Genomic DNA, 15,624 nt, shown 5'->3' on the forward strand with positions numbered 1-15,624 from the left:
GAGTATAGATGCATGTTAAATTTCCTGATTTCCCCCCTTTTAAATCAATAAGTGTCATTTTTTAATCATTTTTTTCTGTGTTTTTAGTTCAAAAATCATTTTGTAAAATCTAAAAATATGTTAAAAAAAAAAAAGCTAAAATAAACATTAGAGTTTAAGATCTATAAAAAACTGAATATTCAGGGCTTTTAATCCAGTTGTTTTAATCCATTTATTTAAATAAAAATATCTAAATATTATATCTAAAATGGTACGGCCCACATGAAATCGAGTTGACGTTAACTCGGCCCGCGAACCAACCCGAGTCTGACACCCTTGTTTTAAAAAGTCCAAATAATATTCAATAAACACCATAAAAAAAAAACTTTCCCTACATTACGATTATTCACCCATTGCGACAGGTCTTGGAACTTATTAACCGCGATAGACGAGGTATTACTGTATTGAAATTTTGAGTTTACAGTTGACTAAGTGTAACAAAAACTTCTATAAGTGCCTAAAGTTACAAGCTTGCTGAGCTGTTTTTGGTGATATACTTTCAGGTTCTTCGGACCTGAGCCCCTTCCCAGCCCAGTTTGAGCGTCAATTCCCGGGCCTGTCCTCCCTGACGGAGAGTCGCTTCAGCGGTCCTCGCATGCACTACCCGGCCACCTTCACCTACACGCCACCTGTCACCTCCGCCATGTCGCTGGGGAGTGCCCACTACCACGCTTACCTTCCGCCCCCCTATCCGGGGTCCACGCAGAACCAGAGCGGACCATTCCAGACCAGCAGCACTCCTTACCTGTACTACGGTGCCTCGTCCGGTTCCTACCAGATCTCCATGGTGCCGGGCGGGGGCGGCGGCGGGGAGCGGTCGCCCTCGCGCGTGGCCCCCCCGCCCTGCACCAGCTCCTCCACGGGGACCTCGTTGGTCAACCCCAACCTGCCCAGCCAGGCGGACGGCGGCGTGGACACGGGAGACGGCAGTCACAGCAACTCCCCCACCGTCCTCAACTCGGGGGGCCGCATGGATGAGGCCGTTTGGAGGCCTTACTGAACACCTGAGCATAAAGAAAGGGATTTTATTTTCTTGAACGCAGCTCATCGCGACTTGTGCGAACTTGTCTTCCTGGAATGTTTGGACCAAAGCTCTCAAAGTGGCAATAACCACCAGCACGTCATCCAAAACAGACTTTTTTTTGTATCGCTTTCATATCGACATGGATGAGATGAGACATAAACTCGAAAGAATAGAAACAAATTACGCTGACACATTCAAGTCGGAATGTTACGACAGGAAATGTTATAGTTCAAGGGGAAATGGCAGTGACAATTTTTTTAATATATTTTTTAAATCATACACAAAGAAAGAAGACTTTTGAACTTTTCTTGCAGACAATGTCCCCAACCAGCCTTCGTACAAAGCGGAAGAAGATGAGATGAGATCAGATCAGATCAGATGAGATGAGATGCAGACCATGTGAAATTTAAAAAAAAACTATATAATTTTTGAAAACTACCGTTTTTGCTCCATGGAAAAATTTATTCATAAAAAATTAAATTTTCCCAAATATTTACATCTTTTTAAATTCATGTTTTTTTGTTAAATCTACGATAAATACCTTTTTTTTAATTTACAACAAAAATACAAAGATATGTCTATTTTTTTTTACTTTTTGAGAACAGCCTCCAAAGCTATTTTTCCTCAAATTGTTTCAATTTTTGTATTTTTTTTTCCCCTGTAAAATTCCGACTTCAATGTGGGAGTGAATGAGTTCGACTTTTCTTTGCGTTTTTCTTGTACCGGTATTTTTTCTTTTTTTCTTTTTAGCATTAGGCATGTTCTATGTTTTTTTTTTTTTTCTATACGACAATACGGAGACGCACTGAGCAGCGAGACTTATTTAAACGTGTATATTACAGGGCGCTCCGCTTCCTGTTTAACTTATGAAGCCATAACTTATGTATTATTGTATTTTTGAAACTTGACTCATCCCAATATTTTTGCTGCGTCCTTATGATAATAGTTTTCAAAAGAACCACAAAAAGCTGATCATTTAAGGGAAAAAAACAACTCTAGTGACACCCAAAGATGCAAGTTTTCCAGCCAAGCCGACAATCAAACTTTTTTTCTTTTACATTTTTTGTTGTTGTGAGCAAAATGACAACTTTGAGAAAGTTTGTCAGGGTGTTTGACACTCACATTGTCTTTTATATTCATATTTTTTCCAGGTAGACACCATCTTGAATCAGTAAAAGCACTTAATGATGGTTACAAAAGTCATTTGATGCCATCCTGTTGCCCGATTGGGTGTTTTTGGTCCACAACTGTCTTAAGTTCGACATTCTCGATGTCCCATTCAAGTGGGATTTTGTGCAAAATGTAAAACAGGGTAGTAAGTAAAAAGCACATGTTTTTGTCGACCAGCAATATGATGAAATATGTATTTTTAACGTTTGTATCCTAGTCTGTGACAATCAATCCCAGCTCATTTGGTCATCCGATGGTAGGACTTTTTAAAAAAAACTTTTGTATGAGAACACGATAGAACATCAGAAAAATGCAGTGGAATTTTGTACCAAAATTAATTCGAATTTGTAGGCAATGTGCATTTTTCACTCAATATTTTCTTATGTCCGTGTAATGTCATTTAATTACATTTTCTATTTCAGAGGACCATCTTGTGATAAAAATTTCGTCAGATTTTCTACAAAATTAAGCATGGGGTAATTGATTTTAAAAATGTTGGAAAATGTGAAATTGGATGCAAAAAGTACTATTAGGACATTTTATTTTCTCTACCAAAAAACTATCTTAAATATTGTCTGTTGTCTTTTGTGGCGAAAAAATTAGAAATGAGGTTCTATTTTCTTTTCCGTTTGATATAAAATGTTATTTTTTTGTTCTTTTATTCTTAAATTGCTTTTTTTTAACTTTTCATTTCATTTAAATTATTCCTTAATTTAATTTTGTATTTTTTCAATGCCTTATTTAAAATGTACTTTCTATTTTGGTTTATTTACCCTATTTTATTGTTTGTTTTTGTTTTGTTTTTTATGTTACGTGAGCTTTTTTTCCTACAAAATTGTGACAAACAAGGAGAACCTTTTATCCAAATTTAGCTCACTTTCAATTTTTTTTTTGTAACCACACTTCTTCAATATTTTGGTTTTTCTTAAGAAATTCATCACTACAGACAAAGTTTTGCACTATCAGCTCTACAACAAACTTTCTTGTCTCAAAAGAGCCGCAGACGTCAATGGTGGGCGGTCGGTTGTCATATAATCTGTCACTTTGTGGGCGCTAATATCATAAAGTCATTTTGGGAGGATTTGATTATTGAAGGTTTGCACGCAGAGGGAATCAGCTTTTATACAAACACACTCACACACACACACACCCGCGCTTGACATTCCCGCTGCTTCAGCCTGAAAAGTCCAAAGTATTTGTGTTGTAACTGGAGAAAGCAAATAAAAAGCTTTTAGATGATTTGATGAATTTTAATGGTAGGATTTTTTTTCTTCTCACTGTCTCCTCGATAACTACCAACATCTGTCCCAATCCTTTCCAAGCTCTTTATTTATTTTATTTTTTGCATGTGTGTTTGCGTGTTTGTTTGGATGGGTGCGTTTGTCTTTTGTCGTGGTGATTCATATTGATTTACGACATTTTCGGGTTTAGTGGAATTCCATGCTGTGAATTAACGTGATTCATTTTATTTTTCAGGAAGTTGTCTGGCTTGTCGGCGACCCTCGTGAGGATTAAGCGGTTCAGAAAATGAATGAATGAATATCTGGATTCGTCTCGTCCAAATATGGTCATAGGTAAGTGTTTGCTCCACCTTCTTTTAACTCATTGGCTGCCATTAGTGGCGATACATGTCCAGATTGATTTTTTTTAATTGAATTGGCATCACTATATAGAATAAACATGCCTAAAATGTGATTTTTAGTTATTTATTCAATCCCACGAACAAGTTGGACGTCTGGGTGAGCAGAAAAATGCAATGTTCATCGTTTTGAAAGCACAATTTGGTATTTTGTGGTTAAAAAATGAACAATTTGTGCGCAGGTTCATCTATATTGTCATCACACCATATAAATACTGTGATTTATTATTTACAGTCTGAACAAGGACTATGTTTTCTTGTTGTCTTTGTAATATAAGGCACTGAAATATAGTAAGTTGCATTTAAGGGAGGGCGATTTTTTTATTTGATCAGAAACCAGGGACAAACGTACTTGAAAATAAAAATAGTTAAATGGAGAACAACAGGCTAAATAGGCAACTGTTAATTTTACATTTACACTTTTTTTGATAATTATAGCCTTTAAAAAAACGTCACAATTGAGTATTCGTCACAGGGTTAGCCGGACAATGACAAATAAGTTTGACTTATAGTCCGGAAAATACAGTACCCTGACTTTTCCGTGCGGCGTCAACTTGGGAACTTTGCTCTGTCTGAGCGTGAGTTGTCTTTGGACGGCGGCGGTGGCGGCAGTTAGGGGGGGTTGAGGCTGGGTGGTGGCTTCAGTTGGGCGTCGCTCCTTTAGACTCCCGCCGCCGTCAAAGTGGCGTTCCAGAGACGGGAGCAGAGACACGGACATGCCGGGAAGCTGTTTTACATTATTCCCAGACATAATAGAGCCAATCTAAGTGTTCACATGAGTTGGGAAGAAGTCGAAGGGTTGGGGGGGGGGACTTAGGGGGGGCTGAAGCTTCACCATCCACATGTGTGTGTGAGTGTGTGTTTTCAAGAAAGTTCACGTCAAGAACATTCTTGGGATTTCCCTGAATTTAAATGATTGTGGGTGGTGGAAAAAAAAAAATCTGTCACTGGTTTGACTTTGACTTTCCCGGCGTTGTGCAATTAAAGTAATGAAGGTAAAACAAGCCAGACGCCCAGAGACATTTGCATCACTTGACTGTGTGAAAGGTGCACAAGAAGGCCTCTTGCAAGTGTCAGTCTTTGTAAAGTGAAAATAAATACATCTTGCAAATTTGACACGCACACACACTGAAGAGCGTTGCCAAAGTGTTCAAAGGATGCTTTGAAATAGCTCAAAATCAAGAAACTTTTGTGTCCAAAAAATAGACACAAAACATAACAGGCTCTGACTATGTGATGGACATAGTTGCTAATTGTCACTAGCAATGCTTTGTTCCAACATTGTGAAGAACATCAGACTGTTTTGCCACTATAACTGATAGAATGCTTTTTCCATAGGGTTTGAGTCTGGGTTTTTGACTTGTCCAAACTGTGTAAACACCTTAGATCGACTTTGGCGGAGGTGTTCGCTCTCCTGGGAGGCTTTTTTAAAAGTTCAAAATGATTTGGTTTCCATTCACGCTGTGTCCTCCTTATGTTCATCTTGATTTCTCATTTGCGCTCAGGGGGTGAAGAGGTGGGGTCTGTCTAGCACGGGGGGTGTTTAGAACGCCCACATCATAGCCCACGAGGCCTACTCTGGAAGGATCGTTTATATCGGCCTCATAAAAAGGCGCCCAAGTCATCGTCAGTCAATATACAGGCCTACCTTAGCGCCCCCTAGTGGCTCTTTCAAATGGGGCCTAGATGAGGAGGGGGGCGCCCACCCATGCGGCCCTCCTCGGAGCCAAAGGCAGACTAGCTTGTGCTTATTAAGTTAGCGCTGCTCCAACACATTTTTGCCTCCGCAAGCTAAATGAATGCCAGATCCCATGCCGTCTCGGATTGGCGCCCCCACCCGAAATTCCCCCACCCCATCGACCCTAAACCAACTCATAAATGCGACTTCTTTGTTGACCCGATGCAAGAAATGATCAGCTGGCAGGAAAAGTCCATCCAGGCAGTCGGCCACAACCTCGCACAAGACAGAAAATCAGTCAAAAAGCCCCCAAGCTCCGCAGGGAAACACTTTTTGGGGACCGCAAAAATGTGTCGTATATCAAAAAGAAAACGCAATAGAGACGGCAATTCGTGGAGAACTTGCACATGGAGAGCTGAAGCATTGATGAGCCTTAGAAAGTTCTTGAAATGCAAAATGGAAGATTTTAAACCGGAGTCTTTGACACAATTCAGTTCTGGAAAGAACATGCGGATTATCTCAATACGTTTTGCTTTGATTGGCGAGCGCAAACTTGAGATATTAGTCTTATATCATGGCCAAACTTGAGATAGGAGTTCTATATCATGGCGCTAAAATAAAGACGCAGCAAGCAACATTTTGGACAAAAACGAGGTTTCTTTGGGTTTAGACTACGAAGTTGAGGTTTACTTTTCAAATTAATCTAAAGAGAATTAGACTTTGTGTATCTAAATAAATTAAATATACCAGTACTCATCCGCATATATTCTTTATCAGCTACAACAAAAAACAATCAACCTGAGTGACAGTAGTAGTAGTGGTAGTAGTGGTGATTGTGGTAGCAGTAGTGCTAGTGCTAGTAGTAGTGGGACTCTTCTTGATTTTTTTTTCTGCATGACTGCTTCATACTGCATCCTGGTGGTCAACATAGGAACACAGTTAGTTATTGAAAGACACTTTTTAATTTCAGAATTTAAAAAATGTAGCAAATAGGTCTCCCACATTGAAACATAGGAATGGCATTCATTTTCAAAGATATCAGGACCATGGACAGCGACCAAGCATGCAAACAAAGGACACCTTTGTCTGCGGACCCCTTTTGGGGACGGCTCCTGCATCCACGTCACTCTTTGAAATGACACAACATCCAAATAGGGGTTGGGGGGTAGAACTTCATGGGGAACAGACGCAGCCAAGGGACGTCAGGTCAAGCACCCTTGCATGTTCCCACTTTTTCAGGACGCTGTTCATTAACGGAAAACGGGCTGATGAATTTGATTACTACTGCCCACACACTAAGTTTCAATTAGGTTAACAAAAAGAATGGAGAGTTAAAAGCCACTTTTATACAGATTTTAGTTTATTATCAGGCAACACTGAATTACAACATTTTGCGGACTATAAATTGCACTTTTTCAGGGCCTGCGAGTAATACATAAGTGTAACTTACATGTTTTTTTTTTCACTCTAACCACTGACAGCCTGTTAGCTGTGTTTTTTTAAAGGGTGTAGTTATCTGGAAAACCTATTTTAACAGTTGCCTTTTTAGCGTGTTGTCCTCCATTTTACTATTATTACTTGAATCATTACCATAAAATGCCTTCAAATAAGCGACTTAAAATAATATAGAATCAAATAAGGGGTCTTCAACCCCCTAAAACATTTTTAGCCACCCTAAATTGTTGATTTTTTTATACAAAATATAAAAATGTTCTATATAGTGAGGCTTTTATCTGTTTAAAAAAATGACCATATATAGTAAAGCATTTCTCTGGGGGTTTTAATTGTTGAAATCTATCGTTTATTTGCAGTCACCGTCAAAGTGATCTACTTTCACGGTTACTGTTCCAAACCACAGCACGTGCTAGAAGCTTGATCAAGGTTGCTGCAGAAAAACTCGAGCCGTCTTGGTCCATCTTGACCCATTTTGCCTTTTAAATAATTTTTTTTTTAAATGATTCAAATACAAAAAACAAATCTGTAGATAAGATGATAGGTTGCAATTCAACAAAGTTTCAGTAGGATAAATAAAACGGGATGACGACACTTTCGAGCCGCAGTCAGCATGCAAAGGAAGCGCTTTTTAGTTTACTTTCAATGTAAAATATGACTAGGGCTTACCACATAGGATAAAGTTACATTTCCACTGAGTCGTTCAGTTCGCCAAAGAAATGATCTCCACTGATGGATTTTGTACGTCAAACATTATAGCATGACCGACCCCCAAGTTGATCCAAGGCATAGTCATACTAATCGCCAGTGTATTGAATAACTTCACAAGTCTTTTCCAATTATTCGCTCACCTTGTTTAAGATGACATTTTAATGCTCATGGCCATCGAAGATGTCCCCAGTCAAAATGGATAGGACGTCTGTCTCTGTTGATGGTGAATTTTTAGCGACATATATAATGACCAGACCCACCAAAAGTGGAAAAACTGTAGTAAAATGTAGATATGTGAATGATGGGACTAGAAAGAGATTAGAAATGTGTTTATATTTGTAAATGGACTTCATTGGAAGCTTTTGGTCAACAATAATGTCCGCTAATTGAGATATTTTTGGTGTGTGGCTCTAAGAGTATTGATTTTGTGCTTCCTAGTTTAATATTATTAGAATTGTTTGTATGTATTAGAGTTTGAATTGAATAGAAGCTAATGGGGAGTTTATTGTGGGTTCAACAATGTTAACAATGGGGTCAAATATTCCCAAAGGGTAGAATGTGTGCAATTATTGATTGTCTTTACCACAAATCCTCACACAGGAAGGTCCGGAGATGATCTAACCCTCCATCTAAGAGCTGTAAGCCCGACGCAATATCCACTGGAGCAACGGGCTGCCTAGAAAGCGTGCATTTTGGTAAGATTTTCTTGATTCAATTTTTCAAAAGGGGTGAGCAATGTAGTTCAATGGTTGAAATTACAAAAAAAAAATTAAGTCAAAAATAAAAAATATATATTTAATTGGGTTGGTTCCAAGTCCATTGGAAGTTAATGTTTCTTAGGGGGTGTGTTTTGTAAAAAAATGAAAAATAAAAAAAGGACTTTTTTGAAGGGACCGTAAATTTTGGAGGCTAATAAAAGTATGACGTGAATTTGAGAGAATTTTGGAATCGGAACAGAGTTGTGAATCGGGTGTAAAATGTGAGAGGAGATAGTTGCCAACGTTTTTACGACAAAAAGAGGAGCAAGAACGTGGGACGTTGCGACTTTGCCAAAGCTTTCCCGCAAATTTTGTTATGTTAGCGGAACAAAAGGGCCCAAACATGGTGCTCGCCTTGCTTGCCGTATTTCAATGTTTCCTTAAAAAAAACAAAAAAAGAAGAGAAACGCGTGAGGAGGCAGAACAAGCAGAGTTTAATGACAAGCAGTGGGAACATTGACGGCTCGTAGGCGCGCCGTCTCGGGGGGAAGACGTGGCGCAGTGGGAGCTCAATAATAAACATGGGACTCAGGCGAGACGTCCACGGGCGTGGGGATAAATAAATCTTAGCGCCTCGACGCGTCTGTGAGTCAAAGCTACGCACGCAGCACATGTGAAAGGGAGCTTTGTGTCACCAGGAATAAATACAGACAGCGGGATGGGGACCATCCGTCACATCTGAGTGCATTCGTGCATCCTTCAACTAATAAATCTCTGGAGGGCCGAGTGTAAAGGTTGCGTAAAGACTACTTGGCCAGCCTCTTGGCCACGTCCTTGTAGGCCATCTCGATCTCCGAGTCGGCGGCGCACGTGTTGCTGAACACATCACGGGCGGCCGCGTTCTTCAGGTAACGCCAGATGCCGGTCATATCTGAGGGGATGTCGTAATCGCGGTACTTTTTGGCCACCACCTGGAAAGTAATGGAGGACTATCAGTGTCTTTTAATTGTCCGGTGGGGCTAGAGTCTAACCTAGCCAACTCTGGGGTCCAAGTGGCGTGATTTTGATCATCTGATATACAAGAAATGTAGTTAAGTTGAAGAAAAAGGTATTAAATGTCTTTTAGCCACCTAATTTAAATAGAGGTCGCGACACTATAATCATATAAAAGAATGATTTCAACAAAACAACAAAAAAGGGTGTGTGTATGTATGATATATATACATACATGTGTGTATATATATATATATATACATATATATGTGTGTATATATGTATATACATATATATGTGTATATATATGTATATATACATATATGTGTATATATATGTATATATACATATATATGTGTATATATATGTATATATACATATATATGTGTATATATATGTATATATACATATATATGTGTATATATGTATATATACATATATATGTGTATATATGTATATATACATATATATGTGTATATATATGTATATATATATATATATATATGTATGTGTATATATGTATGTGTGTGTATATATGTGTGTATGTATATATATATACACATATATATACATATATATACATTTTTTATGTATGTATATATATGTATACATATATATGTATATGTATGTGTATGTATATGTATGTATGTATATGTATATATATATATATATATGTCTTAAGTTGAAGAAAAAGGTTTAAAATGTATTTTAGACATATATATAATATATATGTACATATATATACATGTGTGTATATACATATATATGTATACGTGTATATATGTACATTCATATGTATGTGTATGTTTATATATGTATGTATATATGCGTATATATGTATGCATGTGTATATAAATGTGTATGTGTATATATGTATATACATATGTATGTGTGTGTATGTATGTGTGCATGTGTCTGTATGTGTGCGTATGTGTAAATATATTTATGTGTATATATGTATGTGTATACGTATGTGTATATGTATGTATGTATAGGCAGGTCTCCTCGTTGAGAAATGGTATGCTTTTATTTGAATTTGGGGGCTCAATGCCCCAATCTGACCTTAACTATGTGCAGTTTGGGCAGCAGGTTGCAATCGGCCAGGGTCAGTTCGTTTCCGTCCAAGAAGCCTCTTCTGGATGTCTTTTCTTCCTCCGCGCTGTTGGCGTCAATCTCGTCAGGCAGCGGGCTGTTTAGGTAGTCATCCAGCTTCTTCAGGGATCTCGTCAGCCCCTTTTCCAGGCCTAAAAATCATATCATGTAATATGATCAAGTGTCAGAAGCGAAAATGTCCTCTAGAGGGCATCAAGCTGTTTAAAATGAAAAACGGTGTAGCCTGCTGCCCTCTACTGAGGATTTATTCACAATGCATATTTTTTAAAGAAGTCAAAATAAAAATGGATATTTTTCAGATTTGGGGAGATTTCACATTTAAAAAAAATTAAAAACTTACAAAATTATAACGACTCTTACATGCAAATGGCAAAAACATATTTTCTATTTCAAATTTGTTTAGCAGAGAACAAAAATAAATAAAAATAAAAAGTTAAGTGCCACACCGTCATTGGCATCCATCTTGGTGTTCTTGATGAAGGCGGAGAACTTGGCAAAGATGTCGTTGCCTGCCGTGTTGGACTCTCTTTGCTTAACCGACAGTTTGGGGTACCTCAGTTACAATTTGGAAGATAAGAGCGATTAGTAGTAATACATTTTATAGTGTGTGATCCAAACCATATACAGTAAATAGAATGTTTGTAATATATGTTTACACCAACTTCAGTTCAAATAACTAATCATTTTATAATGCCGTCAGCAGTGCAAGAGTTTAAAACATTCATTGGACAGTAGGAAAATCTGTCAATAAATTGGACAGCTGAAGCGTCCTAGTGGCCTAATTCGTGTGCGTGCGTTACTTTGGTGGCCCAAGCATTTCCTCCAGAAATTCTTCAATCTTGTTGATGTCCGTTTTGACGTCACCATTGTAGGTCAGGAACGGCGGATGGGTGCCAGGGGCCAGGTTGTTCAGGTCTTCCGGCTTTCTAAGGGAATACGACAAAAAAAGCAAGATTGTTTCATTTCCCTGCTCAGTGTTTGCATTGAAGCAATTTCCTACACAAAATGTATACACCATTGGATTTGCTGTGGGATTATAGTGATTATTGTATTAAAATCCTCGCTCACCTCTTGAGGTCCACCGTGGTGACGTTAAAGACGACTCCTTTGAGCCACAAGATCATGAAGAGACGCTGAGAGAAAGGACAGTTGCCAATGCTCTCGCCATCGCTGCCCGCCTGGGAACGATAGATCATGATTATTAAATAAGAGCAATACGTTACTCCTAAAAAAAACAGCTCAAACTAAATGAATAGGAGCAAAACACACTGCTCGGGTCTATTTTCTCTATGGGAACAACACTTAGTCGGGCACCTTGACTTCCAGTGTGGCCTGCCATGTTACAATATAACTTTAAAAATAGATCACACGTGTATGAAAAAAAATTGGGGCATGAACCATGAAATGTGATACAGGAAAGTGGGCATCCATGTGAAAATAGCGATGCACGAAGAACCCAATTGATTTGGAATGAGCTCATGTTTCAGTGTAGCAGAGCACTAACTCCTCTAACCAAACGTCTAAATTATACATGTCTCATCCACACACACACGCACACACACACGCACTCAAACACCAGAACGCAGCAGACCCGACTCGAAAAAGTTGTCGAATCGGCTCGAACGCACTCCACCATGTGTCATTGTTAGCACACGACGACATAACAAATACAACATAATGTGATACAATGACAGTAGCCAACATGGAAAACACACATACGCACACACACACACACAAAGGCTGCTAACCTGCTGATCTCCACAATGCATGATGGACCTGCTCAGACAAATTAATATGCTTAATAGTTCATTTACTAATGTGAAATACATTTTATGTCCATATGTATAAATACAGTACATCAAATTATATACTACACACTGCCATTACTGGGAAAAGTAACCTAACCCATTTGAACTCAGAAAAGCTGGCAGTGAATGATCGCTACACACACGCACATTATTTTCATACTTAACCTTGATATTAGTTATAGAACCCATTCACTTCAATGTAATTTGGCATCTAGGCCACAAACCATCTATAATGAAAACACACATTTTCAAGGCTTTTTGTTGCCAATTTTGGAATTCAGCATTATTGCCATGAGGATAATTTGTTATTTTCTTTTCATTCCATGCCACAGGTGCACACACACCCCTTCGTCTGCTCCCAGGGGGCGCCGAGCAGCGATGGAGGATGTTGCACAAGAGAAGTAGAAGCTGCACATCACTGAGCATCGCAGGTAAGTTTACCTCTGCTATTTTGTTACATGGAGCCACACATTCGCAGTCACATTTTGTCTCGTTTTTTAGACTTACCTTGACAAAAAGTTCAATATCCGGCTCTTTGTCAGGGCCTGACATATTTATTCCTCAATGCCCCACACTTGAATTTATCACTCCACTACATCCTATCTTCAAACTACACACAAACGGTGCCAAGGTCCAAGTCTGATGGTTCAATAGAGGGTTCGAAAAAAGGTCAGCTGATGAGTCGGGGATGCAGATTGAGGTCAGATTTGTCTGGTAAAGCAGCTGGAATGCAAGCAGTAAAGTGTTCAATGACACCGAGTGCAAACAGGAACAGGTGCCAGGCTATGTTGCATAGATGGAGGCGGGTGTAAGAGAGCCGGGGTGGGGGGGTACGAAGGGGGCAGAGCCTGTGCTGCATTTTTAATAACAAGTGTTCACCTATACTGAAAATGGAGAAAGTGAAGACGAGCAAAATATACAAGCTTTTCCACGTAAATCCATTTTCAAATGGGAACAAATGCATGAATAGGTGCAAATTTTCTACTTAGGAAGGGTTATATTAGTTAGTATATTTTATAATGTAATTCCCCTCCTGAAAATTAGACTTAAAGTTATGAGAATTCAAGCATTGTCCCTTCATTTTCTGTCCTGTGAACTTGCGTTAAACTGAGCAAATGTAATAAAATAGCAATTAAATATTTGTATTTCCTCAAGGGTTTAGCTATTAGATGTCCCTTTAAAGATAATGATAAGATTCAGGGACAAGGCTAATCATTCACTGACCTGTCAAATAGTAACACATATTAAGTCAAGTTAAGCCAAGGTAGAAATACTTGGAAGAATTATTATACAAAATAGCTTTGTTAAGGTGCCTCAATGCAACTTTTTTCCCCCGTTTAAGTGAAAAAAAACTGCCATTTTGGTTTTTTTTTGTTCCCAACTGCTAGATCAATTTTAAGACTAACAAACTTACATTTGGCATTAGACATTAATAATTATTCCCATTGATGAATGTTTAAAAAAAAATACAGTTGTTGCATTTTGTAGATTTAAAAAGTATGTTTAAAGTTCTGACATTCCATAATGTAATATTTAATTAATACTAGAGTAGTGACCTGATTCTTCTTTAGTCAAATTATGTCTTTTTAAAAAGCCTGCTTCTCTTTAGTGATTCACTGTCTAATTACATTTGAAATAAATGTTTGGCACATCAATAAAAAAACACACACACAAAAGGCTTGCTTTTGAAAATGTGATTAACTCTAAATTATCTACATAATTGTTCAAATTACTTAAATTACTTTCCACTATTGGTAAAATCCCTTAAATGTCACTTAAAAAAACAGTTGCCAAATCAGCAAAGATTCTAACATGGCTACAGTAGACCCCTGAAATGGATCACATAATATAATAATAATTCACTGTTATGGAAATGTGACTAAATGTGCATAGCTTGGGCGTGGTGCTTTACAGCAATGATCTCTGCCCGCTGTTTATCTGGGCAATAAAAGATAAGAAATACGGTGTGCGCACAATTTACTGTTGTAAATGGAAGGACGCTCCCCGAAAGATTGTTACAAACAAATGACTGTCACCACTGTGATGGCGGAGAGATAACTCTAAAAAAAACAAATTTCCAACCCATTCCACACTAATAAGCAGGCATCTTCACATACATTAAGGGCAACGTACTTGGTACAAATTTGACCTTTGAACTGGAGATGTAAAGTTGTCCTACCTTGACGTAAAGCGAGACCTCGGGATCGCCGGGCCCGACCGGAGCGAGGGAATTCTCATCCAGAACGACGTTCTCCAAGGTCATAATGCTGTAGTCCACCAAATCCTCCTTGGCCGCCTCGTCACGGTGCTTGTAAGCCATCAGCATCCCATCCTCGGCGTTGTCTGCCCTCCGGGAGGATGAAGAAGAGGAAGAGGAGCGTCTGGATCCGCCGTTCACTTCCTCTGCCTTGGTCTCATGGAGGGGGATCTTCTCTAATGTCGATACGTTACTGGTCTCCACACTCTTTTGGGTTTTTTGCTCTTCTTTGTGGCTGGAGGATGATGATGAGGACGAAGAAGAGCGGCTACGTTTTTCCCCGTCTCTGGTGTCCATGTATTCAGGTGAGGTGTGTTGCTCCTCGGCCGAGACGTGCACCGTGACATCGTCCACGGTTACTTCCATGGTAGGTTCTGGGATTGTTCCGATGGAGGAGTGGAGAAAAGCGATGGTGGCGGCGGCTGCCTCACGGAAGACTGAGTGAGCCTATGCCCGGCCGAGCAAATTCCAGCGATGACTCCCTGTAAAAAGGACCTTTGAACCTGGCAACCCAGTGATCATTTACAAAGTTTGCTTCCTCTCTGAAACCCGCTAGCTTCATTCGTACTTGGAAGTTTTGACGGGATCGACTCCAAAGTCACTTTTTCAGTTTGTTTATATTTTTATTTTGTAAGTTGTATCTAGTCTCACTAAGCGGGCAACATAAGGCCACATCATTTGTTATAGATATAAATCCCACAATTTATTTTTGAATTTATTTTTATATTGCCATTGTTGAATAGCCCCATAAATGTATCCGATACATTTTTTTGTACTTTTAGAGGCCTTAGGATTATTTTTTTTATTACAATTTAATGTATTTCCCCAAATGTAACTAACAAATAAATCAAGGGTTCGCGGGCCGCTTTAACGTCAACTTGATTTCACGTGGGCCGGATTTTAGATATAATATTTAGATTTATTTTTTTATAAATTGATTGAAAGAACTGGATTAAAAGCCCTGAATGTTCAGTTTTTTATAGATCTAAAACAATGTTTATTTTAGCTTTTTTTAATATATTTTTAGATTTTACAAAATGAT

General features: G+C 38.6%; 2 protein-coding genes across 3 annotated transcripts in view; one reads left to right on the forward strand and one right to left on the reverse strand.

Moving 5' to 3' along the window:
- runx2b (RUNX family transcription factor 2b) overlaps nt 1-1,438 on the forward strand; it is a 51,041-nt gene extending 49,603 nt beyond the window's left edge. The window contains exon 10 of the mRNA XM_077587618.1: nt 543-1,438. Within this exon, the coding sequence (XP_077443744.1) occupies nt 543-1,039 (497 nt within the window). The 3' untranslated portion in view covers nt 1,040-1,438. The remainder of the gene's footprint in view (nt 1-542) is intronic.
- A 7,444-nt stretch (nt 1,439-8,882) lies between these two features.
- clic5b (chloride intracellular channel 5b) lies at nt 8,883-15,041 on the reverse strand. 2 transcript variants are annotated; one of them, XM_077587718.1, is made up of 6 exons: nt 14,505-15,041; nt 11,586-11,695; nt 11,318-11,443; nt 10,964-11,070; nt 10,467-10,648; nt 8,883-9,382 (listed from the first exon to the last, which is right to left on the reverse strand). In XM_077587718.1, exons 1-6 carry the CDS (start codon nt 14,946-14,948, stop codon nt 9,218-9,220), a joined length of 1,134 nt encoding a protein of 377 aa, XP_077443844.1. In that variant the 5' UTR covers nt 14,949-15,041; the 3' UTR covers nt 8,883-9,217. The 2 variants fall into 2 exon arrangements, with proteins under 2 accessions (XP_077443844.1, XP_077443845.1); XM_077587719.1 differs by lacking the exon at nt 14,505-15,041 and adding an exon at nt 12,833-13,073.
- Between the last annotated feature and the right edge of the window lie 583 nt (nt 15,042-15,624).

The sequence above is a fragment of the Stigmatopora argus genome, chromosome 19 (assembly GCF_051989625.1).
Source record: "Stigmatopora argus isolate UIUO_Sarg chromosome 19, RoL_Sarg_1.0, whole genome shotgun sequence".
Lineage (NCBI taxonomy): Eukaryota > Metazoa > Chordata > Actinopteri > Syngnathiformes > Syngnathidae > Stigmatopora > Stigmatopora argus.

What these genes read in the sequence shown, in the direction of transcription:
- clic5b (XM_077587718.1), bottom strand. Translation starts at nt 14,948, where the DNA reads ATGGAAGTAACCGTGGACGATGTCACGGTGCACGTCTCGGCCGAGGAG. An exon ending in GAAATGCTTGGGCCACCAAA is followed by an intron (nt 11,071 to 11,317) that starts GTAACGCACGCA and finishes ATTGTAACTGAG; the next exon opens with GTACCCCAAACTGTCGGTTA. An exon ending in CAAGATGGATGCCAATGACG is followed by an intron (nt 10,649 to 10,963) that starts GTGTGGCACTTA and finishes TATGATTTTTAG; the next exon opens with GCCTGGAAAAGGGGCTGACG.